The sequence below is a fragment of the Nymphaea colorata genome, unplaced genomic scaffold (genome assembly GCF_008831285.2).
Source record: "Nymphaea colorata isolate Beijing-Zhang1983 unplaced genomic scaffold, ASM883128v2 scaffold0331, whole genome shotgun sequence".
Taxonomy (NCBI): Eukaryota; Viridiplantae; Streptophyta; class Magnoliopsida; order Nymphaeales; family Nymphaeaceae; genus Nymphaea; species Nymphaea colorata.
The window spans coordinates 22,598-38,124 of record NW_022204837.1 but is presented as its reverse complement, the minus strand read 5'-3'; the positions used below and the strand labels follow the sequence as shown (position 1 = coordinate 38,124).

Genomic DNA, 15,527 nt, shown 5'->3' with positions numbered 1-15,527 from the left:
TTTTTACTCGTATGGTTCTTTTGGTTTCGTCCTGGAAAGCAGGCTCGCTTTAAACTAAATTTTGCTGAATAGGAGTGTAATCTTTCTCCTCGCTTTCCCCATCATCCTTCATGTAATTATCCAAATATTTCCTTTTTTACCAGTGGGTTAGGCCAGTCCTGCCGTTCCTGTAATCGTCCTTCTCGACATATCTTATAGGCGTTGCCTTCGTAAAGGGGTTGTCTCTACTGCTATTGTATTTCGGTGCGTAGGATATGCTCTCAGGGTGGTAAAATAGAGATTTTTATGCGGGTGGAAGGCCGAAGTATCTGGACGAGTGCGATTCTTAATTTATGGAAACTGGTGGCCTTTGATCTAGTGTTCTGGAGAGTTCGAGAGCTCTTAAAGGAGCGCGACGAGTGGATCTCCTTATAATCGGCCCGCTTGTATTCCTTGCAGGCAACTGCGTAGGCAAAAGGATTGTACATATTGTAAATATTTGCTTATTATGCGAACAACTTTATTCTTTGCTACAGCATACCCGTATCACCAAATACCATATATTTGGCGCATGATCAAACAATTGGGCTGCTGCATCCGATTATTCCTCCTCTTTTTCGGTAAGATTGGGAGATAATAATTATCTTAAATTAAATGTATTTGTAGTGCGTGCTCATCAGCAGGGGCAGGACCGCAGTTGACGATGAGATCCAGCAGATAACGCAGAGGCAAAGCCTCAAGAAGCTGGAAGAAGTCTACAAGACGAAATAATATCGATCCAGCGTAAGAGCGAACCACAAATACATTGATCCTCAGCTCACCAAAGACTCCATCGCTAACCTGCAAAGATTAAAAGCCTAGATCTCGAAGAGCAAAGTTGACTACGTGCTCGTTTCGCCCTTAAAGGCGGATCTCTAGACTTGCTACCACCTCTTCGGTGAGGAACAGGTATCAGTCTTCGTGTAGCCGGCACTAGCGCCCAGGATCAGCAACGTCTCGAGCGTAGGCGAAGGTGATTTCTCAATCCTGCAGAAGTTCAAGGAAAAACCGATCACCTCCAAGATAGAGCAGGAACCGCATTGGTACTTGAATTTCGGAAAGGCAGAGAACAAGGCGAGCCAGCAGGCCCTCCACAACTGCGTCGCCGACATCGAGAAGAACGAAAATTATGAAACTTTATTTAACTTCTACGAGAGGCTGTCCGAACTGCGGAAGGAATTGATCAACCACGTTGGGAAGGCAGGGGAAAAACTAGCCATAATTGCGCACAGGGAGGTGCTTTAGTTTCTGACTTCCACCGGCTACCACGAGGATCTGCAGCTCATCAACATCGTCCCCTTCGAGAGCGGAGAAGCGAAGACTGAGTTCATCTGGATCGAGGGCGTAGAGGGAGAGCTCCACGAGAACGGAATTCCCTTCTGCTCATGATTATGTGATAGATATGTGATAAGACAAATACGTAGCAATCAGTCTTTCTTCTCCTCCTACTTAGGACCAGCTGAACCAGTGCTTGGAGCTGCATCGTTTCTGGGAGCAGCTGCATTATTTCTGAGAGCAGCAGCTTCATCGTCTGAGCTTTCCTCTGCAGGGACTTCCTGTTTCTTTTTGGCGGCTTCATCCTCCCTGTGTTTTTGGTGGGTGAGTTCCTCGTAGAGTTCATAGAACATGCCGAGGAAGACGATGACAATGGAGACCCACTGCCACTCGTTGATGTAGTGTCCGAAGTAGAAGATGCTGGCGATTACCGTGATAACCTTCCTGGTGGTTGAGATCATGGGGAAGACGTGCTGCTTGAAGTTCGCCACCACGTAGTAGATGCAGATCTGGCCCACCACCTGCAGAATCGACCCCAGGAATAGATCGTACAGCACAGAGGGGTAGTCCCTGAAGAATTGCAGAGCTGGCAGCAGAGTCTGGTCGCCGAAGATAGAGAAGGCCAGAATGAAGAGAAATCCGTACAGATTGGTAGTGGTGAATAGCTGGTTGGCGGTTGGCTTGAAATTGCCCTTGGAGTAGGCCTGGCTATCGGAGAATAGGGCGTCACAGATGACGGAAGCGGCGAGGAGGGTGTATCCAAACCATTAATACTCGATATTATGGTGGGACGCCTTGTCTTTTTTGGACTAAATAAACGAAGGGCTACTTATTTGGCGTAGTTGAAGAGGAGGACTCCAGTGGTGATGACGATGGCCATGATGATCTTGTGCTTGCCCAGTTTGAGGTGGGTGTGGGTGTGCTTCACCCTCGAGAAGAAGGCTCCGATTATCACCACGAACAGGAACCTGATGTTCCTGCCGATCACCTGCACCGGATACGAAATGTAAAGCAGCGAGTAGTTAGTAGTCAGGATATTCCCCGAAAAGAGGCCTGCCAGGATCATCTTCTCCTTGAAGGGGATGGGATTGGGCTTTTCCTTCTTGAAGTAGGAGATGATGGAGCCGGCGATGGCGCACAGCATGGCTCCGAACCAGATGATGACCGAGGGGTACTTGAACTGCGCGGGGGGCAGATTGGGATCGATGGATTGATACTGCTGGTTGTACCTTGGTAATGGGGCGTTTACATTTTTTCGGTGATGAGGGACATGGTGATGTAGGCGCCGTAAATGCCAGCGATGCTGAGGAGAAACTTATGTAACATAGGAATTTCCCAACGTGTAATTTTGGAGTTAAATGTTATAATAATCGTTGCTAAAGTCTGGATTTATCACACGTAGCCAGTACCTATCTTATAAATACTCCATAAAAAGCATAAAAGCTCAGGAATTAACAGGTGGTGGGTGGCGTCAGAAGAAATGCTGTAGTCATTTATTGTGTTATATGCATTATCATTTGATTGATGATTGGAAGCATACTGTTGGAGGGAATCTGGACAAGATATCGGAATAAAATGATAGAAAAAGTGGAAATGTGGACGTTTCTGTGTGTAACTTTTTGTTGTAATGGGTGTATACGTTATGTTAGGTTAATTCAATCACATTTTAAGCACTTTTCCCTTCATCATCTTATTAAGCTCCTTCTTCTTCCTCTTCTCCTCCTCCCTCTTCTGCTTCTCGGGAGGAAGGCTGCGGATCCAGGCGTCCTCCTGCCTTAGCTTCTCCTCCTTCTTCTTCCTCAGCTCCTCGTTGTGCTTCTCCAGCTCTTCCTTCTCCTTCAGCTGGTTGTAGGCCTCTCTCGCCTTCAGAGCTCTGGCCTTGGCGTTGGCTGTCAGCTTCAGTCCTGCTACTTTATCGGCGATGTAGAGTACAACCTCCAAGGCGGGCAGGAACTGGTCAGGATTTTTGTGGTTTGCGTTGAGGACGACTCGCAGGTGGCCTGACGAGTTGGTGAAAGTCTTGAGATCGGTGTAGTGGATGGAGACGAAGAGGCCCTGCATGTCGTTGAGCCTCTTGGTGACGAAGTTGTCGATGACTGTGTCGACGGTCTCAGCAGACTCTCCCAAGATTTCATAGTGTTCGTTGAGGTTGTTGACTCTAAACTTGCCTGCCAATTTCTTGATGTCGAGATACTTTTCGGCCATCTATTTGATTTTCTTCCTGCTTCCGAGCGCGAAGACGAGGGGGACTTCGGTCTTGACGGGGATGTCGATGGTGACGGTGTCCTTTTCGGGGAAGATGATATCGTAGAGGAAGTAGATGAGGTCGTGGCGTTTCTTGGTCTAAGTTGTTGAAGCTATTACGTTGAATCTCATCTCGATGCCGTCGACATTCTCCCTGCCCGTGGCGTAGTAGAGGCTCTCGCTGGGCGACTCCCCGTTGAAGGGTACTTCGCCCGACTACTTGCTGAAGCCGATGTGCGCGAAATTGCTCTCGAGAAAGGCGTCCACTCTGCGGTAGAAGCGCTCCATGATGGCCAGGTTGGCGCTCTTCCCCTTCACGTAGATGATCAGGTAGAGGAAAATGAAGGAAATGCCCAGTGCCTCGTACCTGAACCGCTTCAGAGTGGCGAAGTCGAGTTTGAATGGCTCTCGGTGGAGGGGAGTTTAGGGTTGGCTGGTGGGTTCGGATTGGGGGGTGGGCTGCGGAAGGGGCGGCTATTAGATTTCGATGATTTATTATTAAAACACAACGTCGTCCTGCTGGAGGGCGACGACCAGCAGGAGCGCCAGCAGTATTGTGGTTTGTAAGATTTTCATGATATTAAATATTATTAAATTGATCAACATGCCAATTAATAAGCTTATATCTGCAGAACTATAAATAAATACATAGGCATCACTGCAACACCTCCTTCGTTATCAGACTTGTGGTATTCTAAGTTCTCGACTTGTCTTACACGTGGAATTGCGAGTATCTCATCTTCTTCAGGTCCTCTTTCACGATAATCGACAGGATAAATGACAGGAATAGCAGTCCACAGTAGGAAAATAGCACTATTTGGGACCGTTCAGCTGTCTTGTCCAGGATGTTGATCGAAGCCAGGCCCACAACGAATCCGAAAGTCTGAGAGGAGGCCAGAAGATAGCCGGCTGAGGAACTTTCGTCTATCGGGAAGACCAGCTCAGATCCGTACAGGATCAAGATGGAAGGCAGCGGGATCAGGAAGAACCCAACCAGTCCTCCCAGAACTAGAATGTAGACGGTACTGTTGATTCCGTAGACGAATGCAAAGACCAATAGTGTGTACATGAAAAATCCGCCAAAAGTGTCTACATATTGCAAAATTTACTTAAGCCTGAAACTGCCCTATAAGCTTTCGTCTTCCTCAGCAGGAACGAAAAGACGGGATTTCCGAGCACGCCGATGATCATCGCCGACAAGATGGTGTCCGAGGTAACCGCACTGGATTTCGCGTAACCCAATCCTTTGATTGCCTGGTCGAGGACGGCAATGGTGGCTGTGAGGGTGCCGTAGTTTAGGGACATGGCGCCATCATTTCAAGTATTCCTTGTTTCTGAAGAGTTTCTTGAGTAGATCCTTATACTTCTCAGGCTACTGGTTGACGATGGCGGTTGCAGTCTTGCTGGGAGGGTGTTCGGGCCGATCCCTGAAGAAGATCACCAGGAAGATGTAGGGGACAGTCACGATGCACGCCTCGATGAAGAGCAGCTTCTTGACGTCATCGACGGTGCTGGTGGAGTCGTTGATCAAAAAGCCAGGCGCTGCTGCTCCCAGAGTAATTGACAAGAGGGTAAATAAAATGCCAGTAAAGGACACGATATTCACCTGGTCCGACCTGAACCAATTGATTGCCATTTTGCTGGGGGTGTTGAGTACGAAGATATTGCCCACTGCTGCCAGGGCCGAGCCCATTAAGCAAAAGATGGAATTTTCCTTTTCGATCAATAGTCTGAGCCAGACTCCGGCGACGGTGAAGAGGGCTCCGACGATGAAGCTGATCCTCATTCCTTTTTTATTGATGAGCCAGTTGCAGGGGAAGGCGAAGAGGGGGTGCGCGATAGTAAACAGGAGTGCATTCATGGTTACCTCAAGAGAGCTTATGTTGAAAATTCTCTCCACCGCCACGTTAATGCTCGAAAATGTGTGCACCGGTATCGAATTCACCAACGCCGTCAAAAGATAGGTGGCGAGCACCACAAAACGATACGGCTACACCGGATATTGCACCTTCTCCAACATTAGTATTATAGATTAATTATACACCTTACTTATTCGCTGGATTGTAGCAATGACGAGATCAAAAATGCAAAAATCCACATCCCACCCACCGCTCCATTTATTATAATCATCCAATATCTGCCGAATGAACTTCAATAAACGAAAATAGGAATAGCAGAACATCGTATGCGCCCTCCACACCTTGACTGATTTCTGTCTGCGATAGTGCTTCAAGCCGGGCGACGGCAGGCCGTTGAGGCAAGGCGACCAGTGCTTCACCTCCTGCGCGAGGAACATGGTGGAGATGAGGTTCAGGGTGAAGGAGAAGTGGATGGAGGACTACTCCGCCAACGAGAAGAAAAACAACGATACCTGGAACGAGTTCATCGACAAGTGATCGAACCCCCATACTACGCACATATCAGCTGCAAATATCATGCACGTTCAACTTCGTCCAGTAACTCACGTGGTCCTCTATGCTGAAGTTCGGGTAGTAGCCGTCAGAACAGGAAGCGTCCTCCCCGCCTAGGAACAGATCTTGTAAGACGACATTTCCTCGTCGAATAGCACCTCGTAGGGAGGATGGTGGAAGTTTTGGCTCTGCAGGGGGACGTGGGGCACGATGTCCTGTTGTGGATCACCCTCACCACCTTGGGAATGCGGGTCTTGACGAACATCGCGAGGTCCTGGTTGCCGAGTCGGGGACAGCCGAAGGTGTGCAGCTCGCTGACCAGCTGGTACTTGAGTTGGATTTCGAGGGCGGCAGTCATCGCCAGGCTGCTCCCAAACTGCTGCCGACCACCACTATCTGCTTTTTATTGTATTTGACTTGCAATGTATCGAGCTACTTGTATACCTGCTACGAGACGGCGAGGAAGGAAACGTAGAATCCTTCGTGGATTTTGCAGTTCTTGCATCGCTGGTAGGGAACTTGGTAAAAAGAGAAGTCCTCCACCCAATTTTTAGCGTCGACGGTTCCCCTGAAGATGACCACGATTCTGTCTAGGCTGTGCTGTAGCCCATGTATGCCATGATGGATGCCACTTTGTTTTCGATGTATGCCATATCTGCCAGTTTCTCCAGGGACTGGCAGGCCTTGCATGACCAGCTCATCAGCTCCTCTTGGCTGCAGTGGGTAATGATGCTGTATCTTTGGAAGCTTTCCGAAAGCTTGGCGTCGTAGTCCAGCGATAGAGCTGCCTGCACGCCAGGATGAGGATTAGGTATGCCTTCATTATGGGAGATTTTAATATTACAGCCAGGCACATTAATCCCATCAATCCACCCCATTTTCCTCAAACAAAATCCGATGAGCTTCCTCCACCCCACGGACCAAAAATCTATTTTTTCTCATCTAATCGGAGGCGGGATGTTAATCTTGAGTTGCTAATATCCTGTTTATAAACTATCAATATCTGAAATATGGATAAATAGTCATATCCAACAATAAAGGACTTCGTCCTGCAGGAGGCCCACGAGCGCGCCTTCGAACGCTTGGTCATGGGGCTCAAGGAGTTCGAGAAGGAAAAGGCCAAGATCGTCGAGGAGAAAAAGGAGGTCCTCCAAGAATAGTTCGAAAAAAAACATAAGGAAAATGCAGCCCAGCGGAGGATCAACAAGAGCACCAAAATCAACTAATCCCGCATGAGAAAAATGAACGCTCGCCACGAGTAGCCCACCCCTCTACTTAGAAACCTGCAGGAGCTCGTCATCATCTCGGAGCAGCGACTGTCGAGGGCTATCTGCCGGAACTAGAAGCTCTACGGTGACTTCCTGCGCAAGCTCATCCTGTAGGGCCTGATCAAGCTGCTGGAGCCGATCGTCTACGTGCGGTATTTCGCTTCCGATTTAGTTGCCTGCAGAGGGACAAGGCCCTCATTTCGCGGCTGCTGCCCCAGTGCAAGAAGGAGTTCCAATAAATCATTGCGCGGGAGGGCATCGACAGCGCGGTGGGCGAGGTGGACCTGCGCATCGACGACCGCTACTCCCTCACCGAGAAGAACGTGGACACCAATACCAACCGGCTCAAGAAGAGCGACGAGTCCAACATCTGCTTCGGAGGAGTCATAATGACCAACGAGGACGGACTCATCGTCTGCAAGAACACGATGGACGCGCGGTTGGAACTGGCCTACCAGAGCATGCTGCCGACCATCAGGGCGAGTCTGTACGACTAGTGATATGGGACGACCTGCGAATCTTCATAACTGCGTGTGAGGGATTAATTCTTATATTGATTTATCAAACATCATGCACCATCACGTGCCGGACCCCCACGAGATCTTCGAAGCGCGCATGGAGAAGTTCAAGTTCGCCATCAAGCGATACAAAAACGACCAGCTGCGAGTCATCAACGACAAGGCCGACCGCGAGGAGGAGTTCGAACTCGCCAAGATCAAAAACGAGGCCAACAATAAAAACGAAGACGTATTCAAACGCATGGAGGACAACATCAAAGTCGCAGAGAAGATCTTCAAGAGCAGGAAGACCAACGAGTGCCGCATGTCCGAAATGAAGGTCAGGTTCGACATGGTCGAGAAGATCGAGGAGGACGCCAAGGCCAAACTCAAGATTCAGAAGGCAGACCTGCCCACCTACAGGGCGCTGCTGAAGCAGCTGATTAAGCAGGGATTGATCAAGCTGCTCGAGGAGGATGTTGAAATCCGCTGCCTGCGCGAGGACGAGGCGCTGGTGCGGGAGGTCATGGGAGGCTGCGAGCGCGAGTTCAACGAGGAGTGCGAGGTCAAGACCAAGATCGTGGTGAGCACGCAGAACTACCTGGTGGCTGCCGACCTCGGCGGAGTCACCCTCACCTCCCTCAAGGGCAGGATCGTCTGCGACAACACCCTCAGGGCGCGTCTCAGCTACTGCCTCCAACTGCTCCTCCCCGAAATCAGAGAACTGCTCTTCCACGATAGCGACCTCTACCTCGCCCAGCGCAAGAAGGAGAAGAAGGAGGCCGACCTGCAGAGGAGGAGGGCGGTCGCCGAAAACCAAAAGCACTGATGATGTGGATCCAACATAATCATTCCATGCAGCGATAGCCATCACTACTACGATGATCACCTGGGGCAGCAATGGTTGAATATTATAAATGCATTTCCTGAGTTCAAAAGTGGTCCACGAGCTGGAGACTGCCTTCGCCTGCATCCTCGACAGCCGCAGGGTCAGGGAGGGCGAGCAGATGCTCGACAGGCTCAAGAGCGAGCAGAACTTCGAGCTTGCCCTTGCCACCTTCATCTCCAGGTCCGAGGCCTACCACCAGCGGCTGCTCGCCGTCCTCCAGCTGGAGAAGCAGCTGCTGATATCGGATGCGCAGACTGCGTGGTCGCTGAGGGAGGTCTACTACAGGGACAGCGACAAGATCGCCCACAAGATCTGCAAGCTCATTACCGCTAAGGAGAACATCAGGTTGGCTAGCGAGTTTTTGAAAGTAGACAGGAAGCAGTGGGGCCTGTCCATCCACCGCCAAATGTAAATCGTCTTCAGCCTGCTCAAGCACGAGGAGAAAGCAGCCATTGCGATTTAGCATCACTTCAAAACACTCTGTGACTACTTCTTGTATGTGGTAGAAGTGGTCGAGTGCCAATAGGAATAGGAGAGCTTTCTGTTTGTGATGGTGTGCCTCGCTCTGTTCTACTGGAACGGACTCGCCTCCCACTCCTCCTCTGTCTCAGAATAGCTGCTTCGCCACTGGAGCCAAATACAACAAAATGCACTACGGTTAGCAACTAATAAGCGTGCTTACTGGTTTAGACAATCAAAGGGTTGCAGAAAATAGATGCATCCAGTATAAAAGCTCAGCTTTGTTCACCTATCTAAGATCCACTTTCCAATCAATAGCTCGCAACAATGCTCTGAAATGAATTATCTCTCAAAAGGCCTCTAAATGGTGGTCCTCAGAAACAGCAAACTGCTTTCCCGTCCTTAGCTTCGGCTGTAGTTCATTGAGGCAATTATGCTTCAGAACGCCAACAACATTAGCGAAATGGTTTCCAATTTAGGAGGTGTGGAGAGCTGCAGATGTAGTTTGATAATGAGTTGTAGCTATAGAATAGGAGTGAAGCCTTGGTGAGATCTCTGTGCTGCAGACTCATTGAGACCCTGTTTGCTGACTACTATGAGTGGCTTAAGCTCGACCACCTCTCTAAGTACTCAACCACAATCTAAGCTTTGAGAGTCTGTTGTCTTTGGTCAACTATTACAACTCAAAGTCGCTTCCCTCTCTGTACTAAACGCTTCCATCGCTACTGGCGCAATATACGAAGCCCTAAGAGACCAACAGGCTGCAAGCACGCAGGGACTCAGCCAAAGATAGGCCATCCAATTCGTCACGCTGATTGAGTTCCTCACCAAGTTCAAATCAGAAATCGATCTTTCTATCCTGCCCAGCGTGGTGAATGTCCTCGTTGAGAAAGGCAGGCAATACGACGTGCTTTCGCCCTTCTGCGATGCGTTCATGAGCGGAGTTTGGAAATAGCTAACCTGCATGCAGACCAGTGACCTTGCCAACTTCGTAGAGTTTCATCTATCGAAGATCAACAACGATCTTTGGACTATCCGCTTTGAAAGCTATGAGTGCTTCCTGCATCTAGCCCTATATCTGTAGTAAACAAACAGCTACTTCACTACCTGCAGCGAAAACGATACTCTGCTGGCATGCATCGTAGATTCACACCAAGCTATTTGCTAAATGCTAAGCGAAAACACTAAGGCGAGGATGAATTTTTAGCTGTTTGAGATGCTGCTTGAACTCACTGCATTCATTATCGGAAATAGGTCTCTTTCTTCGTGGGGAATATACCACAAACTGAATATTCAGCTCTGGTCGAAAGCATAGAGAGGCATTTGCTTCTAAACGAAGTCAGTGCAAAGATAGTGGCGTTCAGTCGCTTCCAGACCAACCAGATCATTGACTGCTTGAAGAAGGAAAGAGAAGAGTGGGAAATCGATGAGCTTGACTGCGCGTACCGGATCCAGCTTTATCTCAAATAGATAGATACGCTTCACACTTGCTCTCATCATAAGAAATAGATGTTCTTACGAAGGAACTAGGAGAGAAAATAGTCGCATTTCTCAGGAATTTGGATGAAAACTAGCTGAATAAGATCAAAGTGTTACCGATTTGGGACCAGCTTTAACGCATTTACGCTTAAGCTCCTTCCTCAGCGCACAAATGGAAATATAAATCATATGATCATATACTACTTTCCCCAATAATCAATCATAATTGCATATCTACAGCTGACAGGCTTCACAAATCACTCGATGAGCATCTTATTGTTCCTCGCCACGATTATCTGCTCCATCGCATGGGCGGCAAACGATTCCAGGTGGTAGATAGCCTTTGACCCGCACATCAGTGTCTTCTCGTGCTCAGCAGCTTGGTGGATGATCTCCTTGGTCGATTCCTGCCTCATGCCCTCCATCTTGATGAAGTTCTGCAGCAGCTCCTTGAGGATGGTCTGTCCGTCGATGCAGTTGACCAGCAGGTCGTAGAACTTGTCCCTGATCCGCTTGAGCTGTGCTGGCGTCTGCTCCTTGAAATCAGCTGCATGATTTCCTTTACCTATTTTTTATACGGGGTGAGCATGCCCTCGGGAGCCTTCGTGTACCTGGAGGCCTGCAGCTGGATTAATGCGATCTCAGGTTCCGATCACAGTTCTTGGCATATTCTGGTAGGTTTCCTGCGTGAAGCCGAAGTTGTTGAAACCGCTGGACTCGATTCTGGCCACTTCGGAGAGGCTTGGACGATTTCATTTTGTTGGGGGGCGGGGATGCGGAGATTGAGGCACCTTGATCTGATGGGACTGATGAGTTGTGGACGTTGTTGCAGATGAGGATCATCCTGCAGTTCTTGATGTACTTTTCCATGGTCCTTCTGAGGCCGCCCTGTGCGTCCTTGGTGAGTTTATCGGCTTCGTTGATGATGAGGACTTTGAACCCCCTGCCGCTCTTGGATTCGATGTTATTATTGGAGGCGATTTCCTTCACCACGTTTTGGATGATGTGCCTGTCGTTGTGCTCGTTGTCGGAGGGCGTCATTTCGATGTGGTAGTTGCTGGTGAAGATGCTGTACTCGATTGTTGTGGAGGTGTTTTCCGGCTTCAAGACTCTCTCCTCCTCCTTCAGCTTGAACACGTGGTCGCCGAATATCCTCGCCAGGAAGGCGTAGGCCCTCGTCTTCTTGCCGGCTCCGTCGGGACCGTAAAAGATCATATGCTTGGTCAATCACTGCGTACGGGGAAGTCGGAAGTGTCTGCGAGTTGTCCGAGGACTTCGGTGATTTCGGGGTGGTAGGAGAGTCTTTCGAGGGACTTGGGCCTGTACTTGTCTACCCAGAGTGGATCCATCGATGCGCGCGAAATTATATAATTAATTGGAGTGACTGGGACGAGTATAATAAAGAGATAAATCACGCTGCACTTCCATCGATGTCCTCGCCATAGTAGACGGGAAACCAGGGACTCTCCGGCATCTCGGGCGGCGAGTAGTGGTTGAACTCCCACAGAAACTCCTCCACGTTGTAGGTCTCGCGGGTGTTGGCCTGGGGACGGGGGATGAGGTGCTCGAGGAAGATGTTTTCGGAGAAGATGAAGTTGGACCTTGGGGGCGGTTGCTGCTGTTCGCTGAGTTTGAGGTTGATGGAGTTGGCGCCGATGTGGTGCGTTTCCTCGTCGAGGAAGGTGAATACCTGGTAATAGGTATTCTTTGATTTCTGGTAGATTTGGATGACCCTGCCGTTCTGCCACCGGTTCTTCACCTTGATCTTCACTTCCTCGTTCAGCTTCAGCGTCCGCTTCGCTCCTCGCGTTTGCAGTTCCTTGGCGAAGGTTGGCGCCTGGCCTCGTATTCCTATCTCAGGGCGGTAGGTAGCTTACATATGCGGATATTTTACACTATCTTTTCCACATTTTTATCGATTTCGTAAAACTTGATTTCGTCGACGGTGCGGCAGAGCGAGCACTAGTTGCGGATGCCCATCTTGTTGTAGTTTTCGATGCAGGGCAGGCAGAAGGAGTGGCCGCACTCGAGCGTGGTGGGGTAGATCATGAGCTAGAGGCAAATGGAGCAGTTGTACTCGTGCTCGTTGAGGCAGAAGGAAAGGAAACGCGACCTTATCTTCTGGTTTTGCAGCCGGCAGGACGACCGCTTTTTCTATATTTGCTGCCGACGCAGCCTCCTCAGTGCGGAAATTGATAAACTTTTCATCCTCTATCTCAGCAGCTTCTTCTTCGCCTCGTTCCTGTCTTGACGCTACTCTCGCTCTCTATTTTGGCCACCTACTAGAATTTCATAGTTTTAACTAGTTTCAATATATAAAATATATAAATAACATCTTCCTAATAATTCATCCTGTCTGTCATTCATTCCCAGTCCCTTTTCAAAAGCAACTATATGAAATCCCCCTTTATTACAATTTCAAAAGATGATCCCCTTTGATTGTGAGGACTGTATATGAATTCAGTTTGGAATTATTAAGTTAAAATATTCAAATGACCACAGCCATCAAGGAGGAATCTAGACTCGCCTATCTCAATCCTGCCTTCCAGAACAAGGTGGGCGTGTTCTTTAGCAAGGACCAGAAGATAATAACGCTGGAAAAAGATAATTAAACTCTCAAGGACCAGCTAACCAAGGAATTGGAACTCTACAATGCGTTGATCAAGGAAAACGAGTAATTAGAACATAGATGGGCAGAGCTAAGAACGAGCAGAGCTTGCTTGATGTGAACAGCAAATGCTCGCCCAAGCAGTCTCCAAACTGGAGAAAAAGATCAAAGAAAACCAGCCAGCCATCGAAAAACTGACCAGATAGGTTCATACCCTCCTGAAGAGTATGGTATTGCCCAGTAAGCCCTATAGGCGCAGCTGAAAAAGACCAACTAAGAGTAGAACCTGTCAGACGGTACAAATAGGAAATCAGAAATGAAAAGCTGATGCTCAAATCGTAGAAAAACATCACCAGGATATCATAGACTTTCAAGAAGTCTACGAAAGCTACGTTAAGAACCTCTAAATCCTCTAGAATAAGCTGGAGGGCAAGAAGAAGTACTTACTGATCCTCACCAAGAAGGCTCAAAAGCAGAAACAGAGCTAAATTTAGGAAGAGTAAGCCCACATCTCCAGGAAGACCAAAGCAAGCAATACCTACTCTCGCCCAAAACTACCATAAAACAGGCAGGCTGTATCGAATAGGGGCATCAAGTAGTAGCTTGCCGAGTAGGGGAGGGGCAATATGAAGAGCTACAATCACTTAATCCGTAAGAAAAATGCGATTTTGGCGAGTAGGAAATGATGGGCTATTTCTACACAGTGTGAAATGATCTTATAGCTGAATTTAGCTGCAAACGTATAATTTGATTTTCTGAGTTTCTATAATGAGCACGGCGAATAAAAAAATATTCTACCGCCATCCCGACAACAAGACCACCCACGGACTCAGAGTCAACCGCGGCAACAAGCTCTCCATGTAGGACCTCACTTCTCTCATGACCCGAGTCCCCTCCGACCTCAAAAAACGAAACAGCAATGACAACTACGAGCACTCCAAAGCGTCAGTGGAGAAGAGGCACAAGGTGAATATCCACCTCTCGGCGGGGAATTCCGTCCTCGCCTCCAAAAACAACAGTCCCATGAAGTCAATGAAGTTCAGCATCAGGAATAGCCAGCTTTTCGCGGAGGAAATTAGCAAATTAAAGTCATATAAATTTTACTACCAAATCGGATTCGGCGGCTTCGGCAGGGTCTGGAAGGTCAGCAACAAGGAAACCGCCAGGGATTGGGCCATGAAGGAAATATCGAAGCAAAAGTACGCCTATTATAACAAAGAGTCATCCAAAAGAACAACATAGAGTCTGTTCTCAACGAACGCAGGATCCTGAAGCAGCTTCACCATCCCTTCCTCATCAACATGAAAGAGGCATTCCAGAACGAGCAGAATCTCTACCTGGTCATGGATTACCTTAGGGGAGGAGATCTGCGCTATCACATATGCTACAAGAACGGCTTCACCGAAAAATAAATCAGTAAAACAATAGTGATTAAGAGTTTATCGTCGCCAACATCCTCGTAGGCCTCGACTACGTCCACGCCAACAGAATTATCCACAAGGATCTGAAGCCTTAGAACATTATATTCGAAGAGAGCGGCTACCTAAGAATCACCGACTTCGGAATAGCCAAAAGCGAACTAGCGAGCAATCCTTCAACGCCAGGAACTAAGCAAGCGGAACGCCTGTTTACATGGCTCCTGAAATCCTCTTCAAGAAGAGCTACTCATACTAGTCTGACTTTTACGCTTTGGGAGTAATCGTCTTCGAGCTGGCTTTGGGCAGGAGACCCTACGAGGGCAAGAACAGGGCCGAGATCAAGGACTTCCTGAGCAAGAAGGATGTGAGGGTGACGATGGAGGACCTGCCGTTGGGGTGGTCGGCCAGTCTTGCTGACTTCATCAACAAGCTGCTGATCAAAAGTCCTCCTGACCGGCTCGGTTTCAGGGGAATCAAGGAGGTGAAGGAGCACAGGTTCTTCGCGGATATCAACTGGAAGCGTTTGGAGCGTAAGGAGGTGAAGCCGCCCTTCATCCCCAACGTTATCTGTGAGATGAAGGAATATCTCGACTAGATCATCTTCTTCAACCAACTCAACCAGCAGAACAATCCAGCTGAAGAGAACATGCCGTAGATCGATAAGGAACTCAACGAGAAGTTCAGGTAGTATGACTTTGAACGGATTTAAGCGCAAAATGTGTCAAAAATGAGAAGAACTTTCTGAAGAAGTGCAAAAGATCTTCCAAAAGAGGATAATATGCTGAATGGCCAGAGGCTGGGCATTGATGATGAATTTATTTGTTGTTATATGGATTAAGCTACCCTGGTTTAGTGTGTTTGCTTTTATTGATTGATTATAATGCAAAAGGATATATGATGATATATATCCAGGAACTGTTGATGGGCTTATAAGATTGAAAGAGTGAAGTATGATGGTTAT

The 15,527-nt window shown here is 48.4% G+C and overlaps 3 protein-coding genes across 3 annotated transcripts; 2 read left to right on the top strand and 1 right to left on the bottom strand.

Moving 5' to 3' along the window:
* Positions 1 to 2,952: 2,952 nt before the first annotated feature.
* LOC116244811 (uncharacterized) lies at positions 2,953 to 3,498 on the bottom strand. Its single transcript, XM_031616671.1, has one exon. The coding sequence runs from the start codon at positions 3,496 to 3,498 to the stop codon at positions 2,953 to 2,955; it is 546 nt and encodes a 181-aa protein (XP_031472531.1).
* A 2,620-nt stretch (positions 3,499 to 6,118) lies between these two features.
* On the top strand, positions 6,119 to 7,713 carry LOC116244810 (V-type proton ATPase subunit E2-like). The gene is made up of 3 exons (XM_031616669.1): positions 6,119 to 6,250; positions 6,971 to 7,093; positions 7,471 to 7,713. Exons 1-3 carry the CDS (start codon positions 6,119 to 6,121, stop codon positions 7,711 to 7,713), a joined length of 498 nt encoding a protein of 165 aa, XP_031472529.1.
* A 118-nt stretch (positions 7,714 to 7,831) lies between these two features.
* Positions 7,832 to 8,542, top strand: LOC116244809 (uncharacterized). The gene has a single exon (XM_031616668.1). The coding sequence runs from the start codon at positions 7,832 to 7,834 to the stop codon at positions 8,540 to 8,542; it is 711 nt and encodes a 236-aa protein (XP_031472528.1).
* Positions 8,543 to 15,527: the final 6,985 nt, after the last annotated feature.

Coding starts and splice junctions, on each gene's coding strand:
- LOC116244809 (XM_031616668.1), top strand. CDS start 7,832: ATGGAGAAGTTCAAGTTCGCCATCAAGCGATACAAAAACGACCAGCTG.
- LOC116244810 (XM_031616669.1), top strand. CDS start 6,119: ATGGTGGAAGTTTTGGCTCTGCAGGGGGACGTGGGGCACGATGTCCTG. Junction 6,251..6,970: donor CGAGTCGGGGACAGCCGAAG/GTGTGCAGCTCG, acceptor ATGGATAAATAG/TCATATCCAACAATAAAGGA. Junction 7,094..7,470: donor TCGTCGAGGAGAAAAAGGAG/GTCCTCCAAGAA, acceptor ATTGCGCGGGAG/GGCATCGACAGCGCGGTGGG.
- LOC116244811 (XM_031616671.1), bottom strand. CDS start 3,498: ATGGCCGAAAAGTATCTCGACATCAAGAAATTGGCAGGCAAGTTTAGA.